Consider the following 16,201-nt stretch of genomic DNA (forward strand, 5'->3'; position numbering starts at 1 on the left):
CCAATAGGTGGATTTTTTTTCTAACCCTTTTTACTAATCTTTACACGGGGTGCCAATAATTGTGGATGGCACTGTATATACCGATATTATGATATCATCATTACCAACCCTTATTCAGAGAAAAACAAGTCCTTCATCAAGAAATATATTTTCAACAAAAACAAATGTGCCATAATTATTGCCACCCCTGCAACCATGCATTCAATACTATGTACAACCTCCCTTTACCAGTAAAACATTTCGTGTTACAGGTGTGTGTGTGATATCAGTAATGTGTTAACGGTGTATGTTGTTTCCCCTTTACAGGTGTGTGTGTGTGTTTGAGGTGTCTGTGATGATGGACAGGTGAGAAAGTTGTACACTTTCTGTCTGACCAGTGATGGAGAGAAGGTGATCCAGTTTCCTCACACCTAGAGAAGAAGACTTACAGGTACAGTATCTATCTATCTATCTATCTATCTATCTATCTATCTATCTATCTATCTATCTATCTATCTATCTATCTATCTATCTATCTATTTCCCTGCCTGTCTGTCTCTCAGCTGTGAACAGTTATCAGTAACACGATCTGTAAGCAGTGAAAGCTCTTATGCTCGTTAACATTGGGAAAACTGACCCACGCTAATGATTTTTGTCTCGCGTAATCTCCTGCTCGACGTTGTAGCACTTTTTGAATCAACAAATCTCTTAAAGGATATGGGACATGGATTTTTACCTGGGCATAATTATGTATAAAGGACATAAGAAATGCCATCTAAATCACTGCAGGGCGTCAAAAATGTGAAAATCATCACATTATTCAAGTTTTTCTATACATCAGCGTAAAACAAGGATTCGTTAATGAGCTAGGTGGTCACGTGACCCGTGACGTCACAAAAACTTTCCAAGGAGCCAGCGCTTGGGAATCTAATGTAAACAGGTTACCGAAATGGACACCATCGACAGTGACATTCCCGATGTTTCACAGAGATGTGAAGTTAGACCCTATCAATTCGAACCGATAGCTGGAAATTCACATGAACATGGATCTTGTCTTTACTCTGACGGGTCAGATGATTCTGAGAGTGAGAGTTCATTCAGTCCCCATGAAACTGAAAGCGGTCGGCTCGATAACACTTCCTGGTAAGTTAAAAACAATTCTGCTCAAAGGCTAATGATCTGTTGAAAGAAGTATTATTTTTGTATCATACATTGAAAGTTCATCATAGATCTAGCTAAAGTCCGTTGCAAGCTAGTTTTTTTTTTTTGCTGATATTTTTCGAGATTGATTGAGATACAATGCTTCCAGAGTCTGAGATGAAAACATTCAAAATGGCGAAACGAGTCAGAATTATGATAATCAATAATTGATACACCCAAAATTATAATACTAATCCTTACCTCGGCTTTCAGTCGCTTAGCGCAGAGGTCTTCAACAGGGGGGTCGCGAAATCGCACCGGATCACTCATATCAACAAAAATATTCCTGCCCTGTCCCCTGGCCTCCGTGCAGGGATGCAAACAGCGCGCCTTTCGGCGGATGCCGCCTTTTTCACGGCTGAATCGCGCAGATCCGATTTCATCTCATCATCTGTAGCCGCTTTATCCTTCTACAGGGTCGCAGGCAAGCTGGAGCCTATCCCAGCTGACTACGGGCGAAAGGCGGGGTACACCCTGGACAAGTCGCCAGGTCATCACAGGGCTGACACATAGACACAGACAACCATTCACACTCACATTCACACCTACGGTCAATTTAGAGTCACCAGTTAACCTAACCTGCATGTCTTTGGACTGTGGGGGAAACCGGAGCACCCGGAGGAAACCCACGCGGACACGGGGAGAACATGCAAACTCCACACAGAAAGGCCCTCGCCGGCCCCGGGGCTCGAACCCGGACCTTCTTGCTGTGAGGCGACAGCGCTAACCACTACACCACCGTGCCGCCCCAGATCCGATTTAAAAAAAAAAAAAATAGCGATGTTGGTTCATGGAGCATGAGGCATGAAGTGTAAGGATGAGAGAGAGGCGGTTTGGGTCGGGAAGCTGCGCGCATTTGTGCAGCCTGGCGCAGGTGTGCGCAGCTTCCCGATTTGAACTGTTTTTTTTTTCTCATCCTTATGCTTCCTGTTTCATGAATTAATTTCGTTCAGTACCTGAGTATTAATGTTGAAAGAATCCTCAGTGAAATGGTCCGAATACAGTTTGTGGGAAACAGTAGGTGCAAAGTTTTTTTCAACAGGTGTTCTGTAAAGTTGTCCTACCAAGCCTACTGCACATGCGCGAAGCCTACTGCACATGCGCAGGTGAGCCCACACTTTCCTCAGCTTCGGGTCCTTGGGGAATGCAAAAAAACTTACTCCAGGGCATTTCCCATTGGAATTATTGCAACCATAAGCAGCACAATACACCATGATGTCCAATGTACTTTAAAGACTATAAAAACAATTTTCTTGTCATCCACTTCTCCATTCATCTACCCGCTTGTGCTGTGCCCGAAAGTTTTTGTGACGTATGATCACGTGACAGCGTCTCTTCCGGTTGTAGAAAATGCAGATCGGAAGTCGAGCAGAAATGCCATATAATCATCACGAATATAACGATTTTGCTGAATTTAATAGATGATTTTGTATTTGTTGATGCAATTAATTCATATTTTTAATGGAAAGAAACTGATATAGCGTGCTTTTATGTTTCATGTCCCATATCCTTTAAACAGTTTTTTTAAGTGTAGCTATAAGGTCTGACCTCACAGCTGTAGCGGTTTGTGCCACAGCAAGGTCATGTTTGTCCTGTTTTCTCTCCATGTTTGACATCTGAAGCTTACAGCCAGATGGAGCTCAAGGACAAACACGTGATTAATTTCCTGTGTCTGTGGCGTGTTTAGCCTGCAGCCTCGAGGCCAAATCCACATCGCCGCCTCAGATACAGCTCTCTACTGCTTTACAGAATGTAATAAAAGGTGAATAAGGTCAAGGTGAACAATACTGATCACACTTCACCTTCACCAGGTGACTACTGATTTTAGTATATTTGGTATCAGAAATCTATTCAAAAATTCACAAAAAGTCATGCAAATTAGACTTAGATGAAATAAATATGCCTTAATTTACACTTATATGCATTGAAATATGTAGTATTTAGATGTTACTAGAATTAATATATTTATTTCACTGTGAAGACATTCTCAAGAAAGACTTTTACAGAACAGTTTGTTTTAAAAAATATATATTTTTAATTTAATCAAGAATACATCATGCACTGGTATAGTGGCTGTATAAAATCTACATCACATCCAACAAGAATCAGTGTTTTGGGAAATCCTTCTCTAATAACCTTTTAATTCTGATAGGAATGAATGTGTAAAATTTTTACACATTTTTATGATTTTTATTTTTTGGTTCTAAACAAAGAAAAAGCTTATTTTTGGAGAAAAAAACTGAAAAGAGTTTCAAAAACAGTATGGTTGAAAGTGGTTCCATTGGAGTTAGTGTGGTTTATTTAAAAAAAAAAAAAAAGGTTGATCAAAGGACTTGTCACAATGGCACATAAACTGTCTATACTGTAAAGTCAAGTCAAGTCAAGTTTATTTCTATAGCACTTTTAACAATAGACATTGTCCCAAAGCAGCTTTACAGAATCTGAATGACCCAAGACATGAGCTAATTTTATCCCTAATCTATCCCCACTGATCAAGCCTGTGGCGACCATGGCAAGGAAAAACTCCCTCAGACGACATGAGGAAGAAACCTCAAGAGGAACCAGACTCAAAAGGGAACCCATCCTCATTTGGGCAACAACAGACAGCATGACTAGAACATTAACAGCTTTAACAAGAAGTCAGTTTCGTTGATGTTATAAACTCTTCATTGATGGAAACTTGAGTGCAAAACTGTTCATGACAACTGCAGTCCTAAAGTTAGCAAGTCAACTGTAGTCCTCAGCCATAAAAGCATTACTGTAAGAGTCCAGAGCGTCTTCCAATTGTGACTTTCAATTGTCCATATGGGGCCGTCCTCTACAGGAGCGATGTGATGAGACTCCAACCAGACGTAGGGCATCAGGATGGATCAGGCAGGTCTGAGGAGCAGAAGAGGTTCAGCATCCCGATCTCAGGATTGACATGTAACTCAGAGGGACAGATTGGGGGGGGCACAGGTTGTTAGGTATGCCCAATGTCACCTGAATACTGTAAGTAGGAACAGTATACATATTGCACTGAGTACAAGCAGGGACTCCGGCAAAACTAACTATGACAGCATAACTAAAAGGGGAGAGCCAGAAGGTAACACAGGCATGAGGGAGCCCCGGGACATAAAGCAGCCACTACACCGTCAACAAACTCGAGTGAGCAAGCGAGTGGGGACTGACAGCATCCATACATCCCAGTTTACCAAAACACTCTGTCTGAGGATCCTCCAGATCTACACCTTTACCTCATAAACACCATTAACACAAGGCTTGACTAAACAGATATGTTTTCAGCCTAGACTTAAACACTGAGACAGTGCCTGATTCCTGAACACTACTTGGAAGGCTGTTCCATAACTGTGGGGCTACACCCCCTGATGTAGCCTTCACTATACGAGGTACCAGCAGATAGCCTGCACCTTTTGATCTAAGTAGGCGTGGCGGGTCATAGAGGAGCAGAAGTTCACTCAGGTACTGTGGTGCGAGACCATTCAGTGCTTTAAAGGTCAATAGTAGTCTTTATAATCAATACAAAATTTGATTGGGAGCCAATGCAGTGTGGATAAGACAGGGGTGATGTGGTCATATTTTCTAGTTCTAGTAAGGACTCTTGCTGCTGCATTTTGAACTAACTGGAGCTTGTTTATGCACTTATTGGAACATCCAGACAGTAAGGCATTACAATAATCCAACCTGGAGGTAACGAAAGCATGAACTAGTTTTTCCGCATCATGTAGTGACATTAAATTTCTTATCTTAGCAATATTTCTGAGATGAAAGAAAGCTATCCGGGTGATGTTATCAATGTGAGTTTTGAATGAAAGACTGGGGTCAATAATCACTCCAAGGTCTTTTACTGCTGCACGTGAAGAAACAGAAAGGCCATCCAGAGTTACTGTGGAATCAGAAAACTTACTTCTAGCTGCATGTGGTCTGAGTACGAGTACTTCAGTCTTGTCAGAGTTAAGCAGAAGGAAGTTAATAAGCATCCAGTGTCTAATGTCCTTTACACATTCCTCAATTCTATTAAGCTGGTGTCTCTCATCAGGTTTTGCAGAAACATACAACTGTGTGTCATCAGCATAACAGTGGAAACTAATACAATGTTTTTATGAATAATATCACCCAGAGGTAACATATATAAAGAAAAAAGCAGTGGACCCAAGACAGAACCTTGTGGAACACCAAACTTTACCTCAGTGTGTCTAGGAAAATCACCATTTACATCAACATACTGATAGCAATCAGTTAGATAAGACCTGAGCCAGGAGAGGGCCGTTCCCTTAACTCCCACAACATTTTCTAGTCTATCCAGAAGAATGGAATGATCAATGGTATCAAATGCTGCACTAAGGTCAAGCAACACAAGCAGCGAGACACAGCCCTGATCAGACACCAACAGTAGGTCATTTACTACTTTAACCAGAGCTGTCTCTGTGCTATGATGAGGTCTAAATCCTGACTGATACATTTCATGGATGTTATTCCTATGTAAATATGAGCATAACTGCTGCGCCACAGCTTTTTCAAGGATCTTGGAGATAAAGGGGAGGTTTGATATTGGCTGATAATTGGACAGCTGACAGGGATCAAGGTCAGGTTTTTTAATCAGGGGTTTGATAACTGTTAGTTTAAAGGATTTGGGTACATAGTCGATCCGAAGGGAAGAATCTATTATTTTTAGAAACGGTTCAATTACTTCAGGTATTATCTGTTTGAATAGACGTGTAGGTAAGGGATCTAGTACACAAGTTGAGGCTTTTGATGCCGAGATTAATGAAAGTAATTCAGTTTCTTTTAGGGGAGTAAAACATTCTAATTGCTGATCTGATACAGTTATATTAACTACAGGGTCACTTACATTGTCTGACCTTTAATTAGTAGTTTGAATGTTTTTGTCGGATATTTTTTTCATTTTTGTCATTGAAAAAATTCACAAAGTCATTGCTACTACATACTGCAGGTGCGCATGTGTCTATAGTGGACTTATTCCTGGTTAATTTTGCTACATAGGAATGCTAAATAGGAATGTATGATTATTTTTGTTATCTTCTATTAGGGAGGAGAGATATGTTGATCTCGCAGCACTAAGAGCTTTTCTATACTTCAGGAAGCTCTCCTTCCACGTTAATTTGAACGCTACCAATTTTGTTTGACGCCATTTACGTTCCAATTTTCGAGTGGTCTGTTTTAAAGTGCGAGTGTCGTCATTACACCAGGGTGCTAATTTTTTCTCTCTGATCATTTTCCTTTTAAGAGGAGCTACATTATCTAAAGTATGGCGGAATGTTGACTCTAAGCATTCAGTTGCCTGATCAAGTTCTGCAGGGGCTGACAGTGACCCAATCAAAGTTGATAACTCTGGGAGATCATTTATAAAGCTCTGTGCAGTAGTTGACGTGAATGTACGTTTAATACAGTAGCATGGTGAGGTGCATATATTATTACTCAGACATAGTTTGAATGAGATGAGATAATGATCTGAGATAACTTCAGACTGTGGAAGTGTGACTATATTTTCTACGTTTAACCTGAATGTTAGTATTAGATCGAGGGTGTGACCACCATTATGGGTCGGTCCTATGACATTCTGATTAATCCCTACTGAATCTAAAATGGACACAAATGCTGTTTTCAAAGGGTCTTCTGGGTTATCGAAATCAATATTAAAATCTCTGACAACTAAAGCTTTGTCTAAGGAAATAACCAGATCTGAGATAAAATCTGCAAATTCAGAAAGAAACTCAGAATATGGCCCCGGGGGCCTGTAAATAATAAGTAACAGAATTAACTGGGTAGACTTATTTTTCGAGGCTACATACATTATATGAGTATGAAGAACTTCAAATGTATTAAATTTATAACCAGGTTTGTGTGTTACACCTAGATAATCATTATAAATAACCGCGATGCCTCCTCCTCTGCCAGTTAGACGAGGCTGGTGTATATAACTGTATCCAGGAGGACTCGCTTCATTTAATGCTATATATTCATTTGGCTTAATCCATGTTTCTGTTAAACACAGTACATTAAACTCCTGATCAGTAACGAGTTCATTAACCATTAGCGCTTTAGATGTAAGAGATCTAATATTTAATAGCCCCACCTTTAGATCAAAGGTGCTGGCAGCGGCTGTACAGTCAGTATGACCTAATTTTATATTGATTAGGTTACTGGAACAAACTCTCTGAATATTTCTACCTTTTTGTTTAGCTTGGGGAACAGACACAGTCTCGATGTAGTGGACCCTGAGTGACAACTCTGTGCAGCTAGCAGACAGTCGGTTTAGCTTGTTCGTCTGCTCCCTGGCCTTGGCTCTGGATTGTCAGAAATGAACTAGGCCTGCTCTGAGACTATGACCTATGCTGCAGGAAATGAGAGCAGCACCTTCCCGCGTGGGATGGATACCGTCCCGCCCTAACAGGCTAGCAGTGCCCTCAAAATTAGCCCAATTATCTATAAAGCCCACACTGTTTTCAGAGCACCACCTGGACAACCAGCAGTTCAGCGACCATAACCTGCTGTAAGCTACATCGCCACGCTGCATTGGGATGGGGCCAGAGTATACTCCAGCATCAGACATCACCTTTGCTAATTTAAACACCTCTACAAAGTTACTCTTCATAACCTCAGACTGATGAAGGCGTATATCATTAGCTCCTGCATGGATGACTATCTTTGAGAACCTGTGCTTGCCTAGGTCCCTAAGATTACCTGCTATGTCCGGCGCCCTGGCTCCCGGTATACACCTGACTAAAGCTGCTGGTGCCCCTAAAGGCCTAGCTAATTTCACATGCCATATGATAGAGTCCCCTATAACCAGAGCTCTTTCAGGTTTCTCAGCGGGTGCATCACTAAGGAGAGCAAACCTGTTCGACATGTGACGCGGAGAGGAGTGGTGCTCCCATGGGCGAGCCTCAGCGGTAGCTTTGGCTGTATGCTTATGCCGCCGAGTCATCACCCATTCACCCTGCTGTAAGGGCTCTAATGCTGGAGTTAGGGGATTACTAACTCCACCTAGGGCATCCAGACTTTCCCCTACAGAAACTACACTGTTCTCATTCTCACTGGCTTTCTCTAAAGCCTGGATATGCGCTTCTAAAACTGCAATCTTCTCCATCATTGAGCTAACTCATCTGCACTTTTCACAAATAAAGCTGTCACTAACGATGGAGGAAGAATGACTAAACATCCTGCACTCAGCACACTGAACAAGCTGAAGGTGTGCCATGATGAAAAGATTCACGTACCTTAATCGAAGATCTGTTAATATTAAAGCAGATCCGATGTGGATCGCCTCCACTCGTGGTCTTTACTCAGGAGGAGAAAAAAGAAAGCTTCCGGTCTGGTGTTCTTCCAGGAAAAAAAAAACGGAAAAAGGAAAGCGAAAGTGGAAAGTACAAAAAGGAAAGCAAAGGTACAATAAAAATGAAGAGGATACTGGAAAATTATTTGTAGACAAAATAAAAAAAGATTAGTGATTCACGCCAACAGTCACAGAAAAAAGACTCGTCGCAAACAACTCGGAAATCAGGAAGTGTGTAGCACAGAATGCGCATATAGTGTATCTCAGTGAAGTGGGTGGAGTTTTAAGCCTTGTTTAGAATAACTGTTTCAAAAAACACAACAGTTGCAAAAACAAAAAAAGTGAAATAAACATTTTTTTCTGTTGAATTTTTAATATTTTTATTTTTCCAGTTTAAGAGAAGATGTAATTCTTCCAAACACTGGAAAACAACTAACTTTGACCATGTAATTGGTGAATGACAAAGTTATCTATCTATCTATCTATCTATCTATCTATCTATCTATCTATCTATCTATCTATCTATCTATCTCCACAATCAGATCACTGTGTGGGTTGAATATTATGGGATGGAACCGTTAGTAATACTGATATCTATACACAATTTAATATGAGACGCTACAGGCAGAAATGACTGTACATTCAGAATGCATATTTGAACGAAATTTCATTCCACTGTCTTACCTCAATATAACTGCTGCATATAACTATTGCACATAGTCCGATAAACAAAATATCAGACTTTATGATTTGATACTTTTAAATTTAAAAAAAAAAATTATTAGCAGTGATGTGGATTCGACTGGCAGTTTTTTGTGTTTACAGTTAAGCCTCTAATTTGAATGTAAATTTCATTCATTCATTCATTCATTCATTTTTAAAAATTGCTTCCAAGTTTATATTCTGAGTAGCGCCAAATGTCAGCCATAATGTCATACAATAAACTTGAACATGTCATTTTTCAAATACTGTATAGTGAACTGTTTTATTAGATTCCTGGTAGCGATTAAATTTTTGGAGGTTTTTTTTTTTCCAGATTATGGGGAATTCATACGCAGGACAGCTGAAATCCTCTCGCTTTGAAGAGGCATTACACAACTCCATCGAAGCCTCACTGCGCTCTAGCACCGGAGATCCTCAGCCCATTTTCACACAGCTTTACCTGGAGCCAGATCAGTACACACCCAACCTGGATGGTGAGAACAAGCAGCAGGGATGACTGTGACTTTTAATGTTTACTTCAAAAAAATGGGGGAAGCCATGGCCTAATGGCTAGAGAAGCAGCTTTGGGACCAAAAGGTCGCTGGTTTGATTCCCTGGACCAGCAGGACTGGCTGAAGTGCCTTTGAGCAAGGCACCTAACCCCCAACTCCTCTGGCAAGAGTGGTGGTGTACCTTGTGTCTGATTATCCAACTTAAAACTGATGATGTGATTAGGAGTTTAGGCGGTGCCCAGCCAAAGCGATTAATAAAATGGAAGGAAGGACAACCGGTGAAGCAGCGACAGGGTCATGGGTGTCAAAGGCTCGTTGATTCCAGCTCGCTCATATGGTCCAATCCCACAGAAGCACTACTGTAGCACAAACTGCTGAAAAACTTAATGCTGTCACCTTTCTGTTTTAACCACTTTTTCAGCAGTTTGTGCTCCAGAAGCTCTTCTATGGGATTGGACCATATGGGCTAGCCTTTGTGTCCCATGCAAATCAGTGAGCCTTTGACACCCATGGCCCTGTTGTCCTTTGGATCCTTGGAGCACTTTTGGTCAGTACTAACCACTGCGTACTGGGAACACCCTACAAGATGTGCCATTTTAGAGATGCTCAGACCCAGTCATCTATCCATCACAATTTGGCCCTTGTCAAAGTCACTCAGATCCTTACGCTTGCCCATTTTTCCTGCTTCCAACACATCAACTTCAAGAACTGACTGTTCTCTTGCTGCCTAATATATCCCACCCCTTCACAGGTGCCACTGTAATGAGATAGTGTTATTCAGTGTATGATCAGTGTAGCTTCATTATACAGCTGTTTTGATATGACTGTCATGTGACCCCTCCACACCCCTTTCCCTCTAGACATTAAATCCAAAATGGACTTGAGCCTCAGGTCCGATGGAGGGGGTCACATCCTGATGAACTGCCAGTCATCTAGCGGCCTCGACGATATAGACGACGATGACGAATCAGACAGCAGCAGCCCTCCGCTGCCCTACCTGCAGGCTCCGCCCCCTGATGGCTGCTGCACCATAGACGGTACTAAAAAACTTGCTTCAAGAAAATCAGTTTGAAAAATATGACGCAGGTTAACATGAGTTAATATGTAAGACACATAAATCCCTTAAGCAATTATATTTATTATGTATGCATATTAAATATGTGAATATGTAAATATTTAATGCATACATTTAAATTTAATATTAATTTGGTATAATATAATGAAATTAGGGGCGGCATGGTGGTGTAGTGGTTAGCGCTGTCACCTCACAGCAAGTAGGTCCAGGTTCGAGCCCCGTGGCCGGCGAGGGCCTTTCTGTGTGGAGTTTGCATGTTCTCCCCGTGTCCGCGTGGGTTTCCTCCGGGTGCTCCGGTTTCCCCCACAGTCCAAAGACATGCAGGTTAGGTTAACTGGTGACTCTAAATTGACCGTAGGTGTGAATGTGAGTGTGAATGGTTGTCTGTGTCTATGTGTCAGCCCTGTGATGACCTGGCGACTTGTCCAGGGTGTACCCCGCCTTTCGCCCGTAGTCAGCTGGGATAGGCTCCAGCTTGCCTGCGACCCTGTAGAACAGGATAGAGATAATGAGATGAGAGATAATGAAATTATAGATTAAATTTTAAATAATAACCCAATTTTAATAATATAAAATTCTACCTTAAATATTAAAAGATTGATGAATGCGTTCTGAGTCATGCATGCTGTACTTCAGGCCAGTTGTGTATTATATTTCAAATGTTCAGTTTTAGCCACATTTAACAAAATAATCTTTATTATTTAAAAAAAAAATTCACACACTCCTGCAAAAGTGTGATTTTCTGATTATGATTTTGTCAAATACAGAAAAATTAACATCGGCCTTTTTATTTTCCAGGATTCTGTCAGGCAGGGAAGGACCTCCGCCTGGTTTCCATAGCGACAGAGTCCATCGACGTCCCGCCAGGGTTCGAGCTGGTGGGCGCCAAATCTCCCAGCATTCCTGAGCACATCCTGGTGTGCGCCGTGGACAAGCGCTTCCTGCCGGACGAGAACGGGAAGAACGCACTTTTAGGTGGGAGCCATTTTGGATTTAAAGGGAACGTTAAATGCTAACAGGAAGCTACATGCTAATCTTGCCAGTGGATAAAGAAAAGCAAATATATTGCTCACTAATAATGTGGAACAGGATAAAAGTCATAAAAAATAACCAGCCAAAGACACACTCACGAATGTGGAGAGTGGAGCTTTTTTAAAATCGATGTATTTTCCTTCAGCGTGTGGTGTTTGAGAAAGAAAACCATTTGCTGCATGTCGTATGTAACTTTTAGCAACTTTTCGCTAGACAGCTAAGAGTGTTTGATGTGTTGTGTAAATTTCGCCACACTATTAGAGTGTGGATTTATACTGTGGCCCACTTTACACGGGGACGGTCTGAAACAAAAACGCAAAAGTCCGTTTTTGTTCTCACTTTTTTCCGTGTCTACACGACCGTTTTCAAGGAGGAAATCTGCGTCTATACGGTGACGCATAAATGTGTGGAATTCAATTGGATGTGCATGCCAGGCGGCTAGGTGGTGCTGTGAAAGACCTCCGCTATGTCTGCACGCATGCGCAATGTCTTCCGTCTTGTCTGATCTGCACATCTGCACCGCGAAAACTTTGACTACTCTGCCTATGGCTACTCGTGAGGTTGCCAGAGCAGCTTGAAGGTCCGTTGGATCGATGTAATCAGACATGCTGTAGCCGTTCTATATGAGTGGGTGGAGCACAGAGGACGGCAGGACAGAGATCAGGTTTACAAATAGGCCTTATTGCCACACTTTTCAGTCTAACAAGATTTTTAAACCAACAGACACACACGCAACCGGCATCTAGCTTGGGGATGAGCGTCTCTGCTCTCCCACTTTAAATAGGGCGCGGTCACTGGGAAGACACACAAACACAGGTTAATTGACATCAGGTGTAGTGATTCTGCCACTTACCTTCCCTGACTCCACCCTCCTGTCACAGACCGGCGCTTGACCACGCCCCCGCTGCCACCCATTCTCTTACTATGACTTAAACGCGTACCCGACGTGAGCAGATCCGAGCAGAGTTTCGCGTATTGGGTAGTTTAGACGGATATGCAATGGGGGCTGTTTTTAACTTATCCACTCTGGAAAGCGTTTTCAATTTTTTCCGTTTTTCAGCCTCGAAAACGCCATCCCTGTGTAGACGAAAGGCACTTCCGATAAAATATTTAGTCGTTTTTATCCGACAGCGTCCTCGTGTAAACGGGCCCTGTATCTGTGGAAAATCTCATCTCATCTCATTATCTCTAGCCGCTTTATCCTGTTCTACAGGGTCGCAGGCAAGCTGGAGCCTATCCCAGCTGACTACGGGCGAAAGGCGGGGTTCACCCTGGACAAGTCGCCAGGTCATCACAGGGCTGACACATAGACACAGACAACCATTCACACTCACATTCACACCTACGGTCAATTTAGAGTCACCAGTTAACCTAACGGGCGGCACGGTGGTGTAGTGGTTAGCGCTGTCGCCTCACAGCAAGAAGGTCCTGGGTTCGAGCCCCGGGGCCGGCGAGGGCCTTTCTGTGCGGAGTTTGCATGTTCTCCCCGTGTCTGCGTGGGTTTCCTCCGGGTGCTCCGGTTTCCCCCACAGTCCAAAGACATGCAGGTTAGGTTAACTGGTGACTCTAAATTGACCGTAGGTGTGAATGTGAGTGTGAATGGTTGTCTGTGTCTATATGTCAGCCCTGTGATGACCTGGCGACTTGTCCAGGGTGTACCCCGCCTTTCGCCCGTAGTCAGCTGGGATAGGCTCCAGCTTGCCTGCGACCCTGTAGAAGGATAAAGCGGCTACAGATAATGAGATGAGAGATGAGATGAGTTAACCTAACCTGCATGTCTTTGGACTGTGGGGGAAACCGGAGCACCCGGAGGAAACCCACGCGGACACGGGGAGAACATGCAAACTCCGCACAGAAAGGCCCTCGCCGGCCACGGGGCTCGAACCCGGACCTTCTCGCTGTGAGGCTTCTTGCTGTGCCGCCCCTGTGGAAAATCTGGAACAATAAAAAATATAGTACAAATTGTAAAAAATATTGAAAAAATAATGGAGAGAGAACCCAGTTCTTCTGTTCCATCATGTAGCTAGTGTTCAGGTCTCGCTAGGATTTCTGACAAACGTCTGATCTACTGGTTGCTCATAACACAAATAACGTGAATAATAATATACCATACTGCACAAAATACATGCTGAAATGTAATGAATAGGGCTGTCGAAATTAGCGCGATACTAACACATGAATGCAAATTCTTTTTCATGCTGCTAATTTTTTTGACATGCGATTAACGCATGCACATTCTGTGCCCCTCCCCCGTAGTTTGGGAAATCTAGACATGGCGTAGTGCGAGCGAGTGAGCGAGCGATGTAGCGAGTAGCTGCTCAGCATCAGTCGTGATAAAGTGCACTTATGGACAGAATTAACTTATATTGTTGCATTCTGACTGTTTACATAAAATGTGTTGATTTTTTATATATGTTTGGTGATCCAGAGGGGAAAAAAGACAATGTATTAAGGTCCAGGTGTGTGTGTGTGTTTATAAATGCAGTTTTTGCTCATGAATGTACTGTGTATTTACCAATGAATTATTGCATTTCACCGGAAAACATCTTTATGAGCTGTGCGGCTTAACAAATGTATTTATTTTGGTTTTGTATTTTTATTTTCTTTATTTAAAGAGAGCCACTCCTGTAGTTTGAGGCTGGAAGTTAAGGATAGAATTTGAGGAAACTACGACACTGTTTTGTTCAGACGGAATTGTGCAAAACCCTCAAAATGATAAAGTTAATGCAGCTTTATTTTTTAAATGCAGTGGGGGAATAAAAGACCCACAAAACTAATTTTTGCTGTGTCCAACCTTATCCTTCCTGATCCGGCCACATACATTTACATGAAGCAAGCAGATTTGTCCACGCCCACTCCCCACAAACTTGAAAAATATCCCTTTGAGGTGCATTTACAGTGGTGCTTGAAAGTTTGTGAACCCTTTAGAATTTTCCATATTTCTGCATAAATATGACCTAAAACATCATTAGATTTTCACACAAGTCCTAAAAGTAGATAAAGAGAACCCAGTTAAACAAATGAAACAAAAATATTATACTTGGTCATTTATTTATTGAGGAAAATGATCCAATATTACATATCTGTGAGTGGCAAAAGTATGTGAACCTTTGCTTTCAGTATCTGGTGTGACCCCCTTGTGCAGCAATAACTGCAACTAAACGTTTGCGGTAACTGTTGATCAGTCCTGCACACCGGCTTGGAGGAATTTTAGCCCGTTCCTCCGTACAGAACAGCTTCAACTCTGGGATGTTGGTGGGTTTCCTCACATGAACTGCTCGCTTCAGGTCCTTCCACAACATTTCCATTGGATTAAGGTCAGGACTTTGACTTGGCCATTCCAAAACATTAACTTTATTCTTCTTTAACCGTTCTTTGGTAGAACGGCTTGTGTGCTTAGGGTCGTTGTCTTGCTGCATGACCCACCTTCTCTTGAGATTCAGTTCATGGACAGATGTCCTGACATTTTCCTTTAGAATTCACTGGTATAATTCACAATTCATTGTTCCATCAATGATGGCAAGCCGTCCTGGCCCAGATGCAGCATAACAGGCCCAAACCATGATACTACCACCACCATGTTTCACAGATGGGATAAGGTTCTTATTCTGGAATGCAGTGTTTTCCTTTCTCCAAACATAACGCTTCTCATTTAAACCAAAAAGTTCTATTTTGGTCTCATCCATCCACAAAACATTTTTCCAACAGCCTTCTGGCTTGTCCACGTGATCTTTAGCAAACTGCAGACGAGCAGTGATGTTCTTTTTGAAGAGCAGTGGATTTCTCCTTGCAACCCTGCCATGCACACCATTGTTGTTCAGTGTTCTCCTGATGGTGGACTCATGAACATTAACATTAGCCAATGTGAGAGAGGCCTTCAGTTGCTTAGAAGTTACCCTGGGGTCCTTTGTGACCTCGCCGACTATTACACACCTTGCTCTTGGAGTGATCTTTGTTGGTCGACCACTCCTGGGGAGGGTAACAATGGTCTTGAATTCCCTCCATTTGTACACAATCTGTCTGACTGTGGATTGGTGGAGTCCAAATTCTTTAGAGACGGTTTTGTAACCTTTTCCAGCCTGATGAGCATCAACAACGCTTTTTCTGAGGTCCTCAGAAATCTTGTTCATGCCATGATACACTTCCCCAAACATGTGTTGTGAAGATCAGACTTTGATAGATTCCTGTTCTTTAAATAAAACAGGGTGCCCACTCACACCTGATTGTCATCCCATTGATTGAAAACACCTGACTCTAATTTCACCTTCAAATTAACTGCTAATCCTAGAGGTTCACATACTTTTGCCACTCACAGATAGTCTCATTTGTTTAACTGGGTTCTCTTTATTTACTTTTAGGTCTTGTGTGAAAATCTGATGATGTTTTCGGTCATATTTATGCAGA

At 42.1% G+C, this 16,201-nt stretch overlaps 1 protein-coding gene across 5 annotated transcripts in view; it reads left to right on the forward strand.

Moving 5' to 3' along the window:
• The first annotated feature begins 352 nt into the window (after nt 1-352).
• greb1l (GREB1 like retinoic acid receptor coactivator) overlaps nt 353-16,201 on the forward strand; it is a 99,884-nt gene continuing 84,035 nt past the window's right edge. For all 5 annotated transcript variants that reach the window (XM_060916047.1, XM_060916070.1, XM_060916062.1 and 2 more), the window contains exons 1-4: nt 353-430; nt 9,513-9,672; nt 10,551-10,727; nt 11,564-11,740. In XM_060916047.1, coding sequence (XP_060772030.1) covers nt 9,516-9,672; nt 10,551-10,727; nt 11,564-11,740 — 511 coding nt within the window. In that variant the 5' untranslated portion in view covers nt 353-430; nt 9,513-9,515. The remainder of the gene's footprint in view (nt 431-9,512; nt 9,673-10,550; nt 10,728-11,563; nt 11,741-16,201) is intronic.

The sequence above is a fragment of the Neoarius graeffei genome, chromosome 1, assembly GCF_027579695.1.
Source record: "Neoarius graeffei isolate fNeoGra1 chromosome 1, fNeoGra1.pri, whole genome shotgun sequence".
NCBI classification, from domain to species: domain Eukaryota; kingdom Metazoa; phylum Chordata; class Actinopteri; order Siluriformes; family Ariidae; genus Neoarius; species Neoarius graeffei.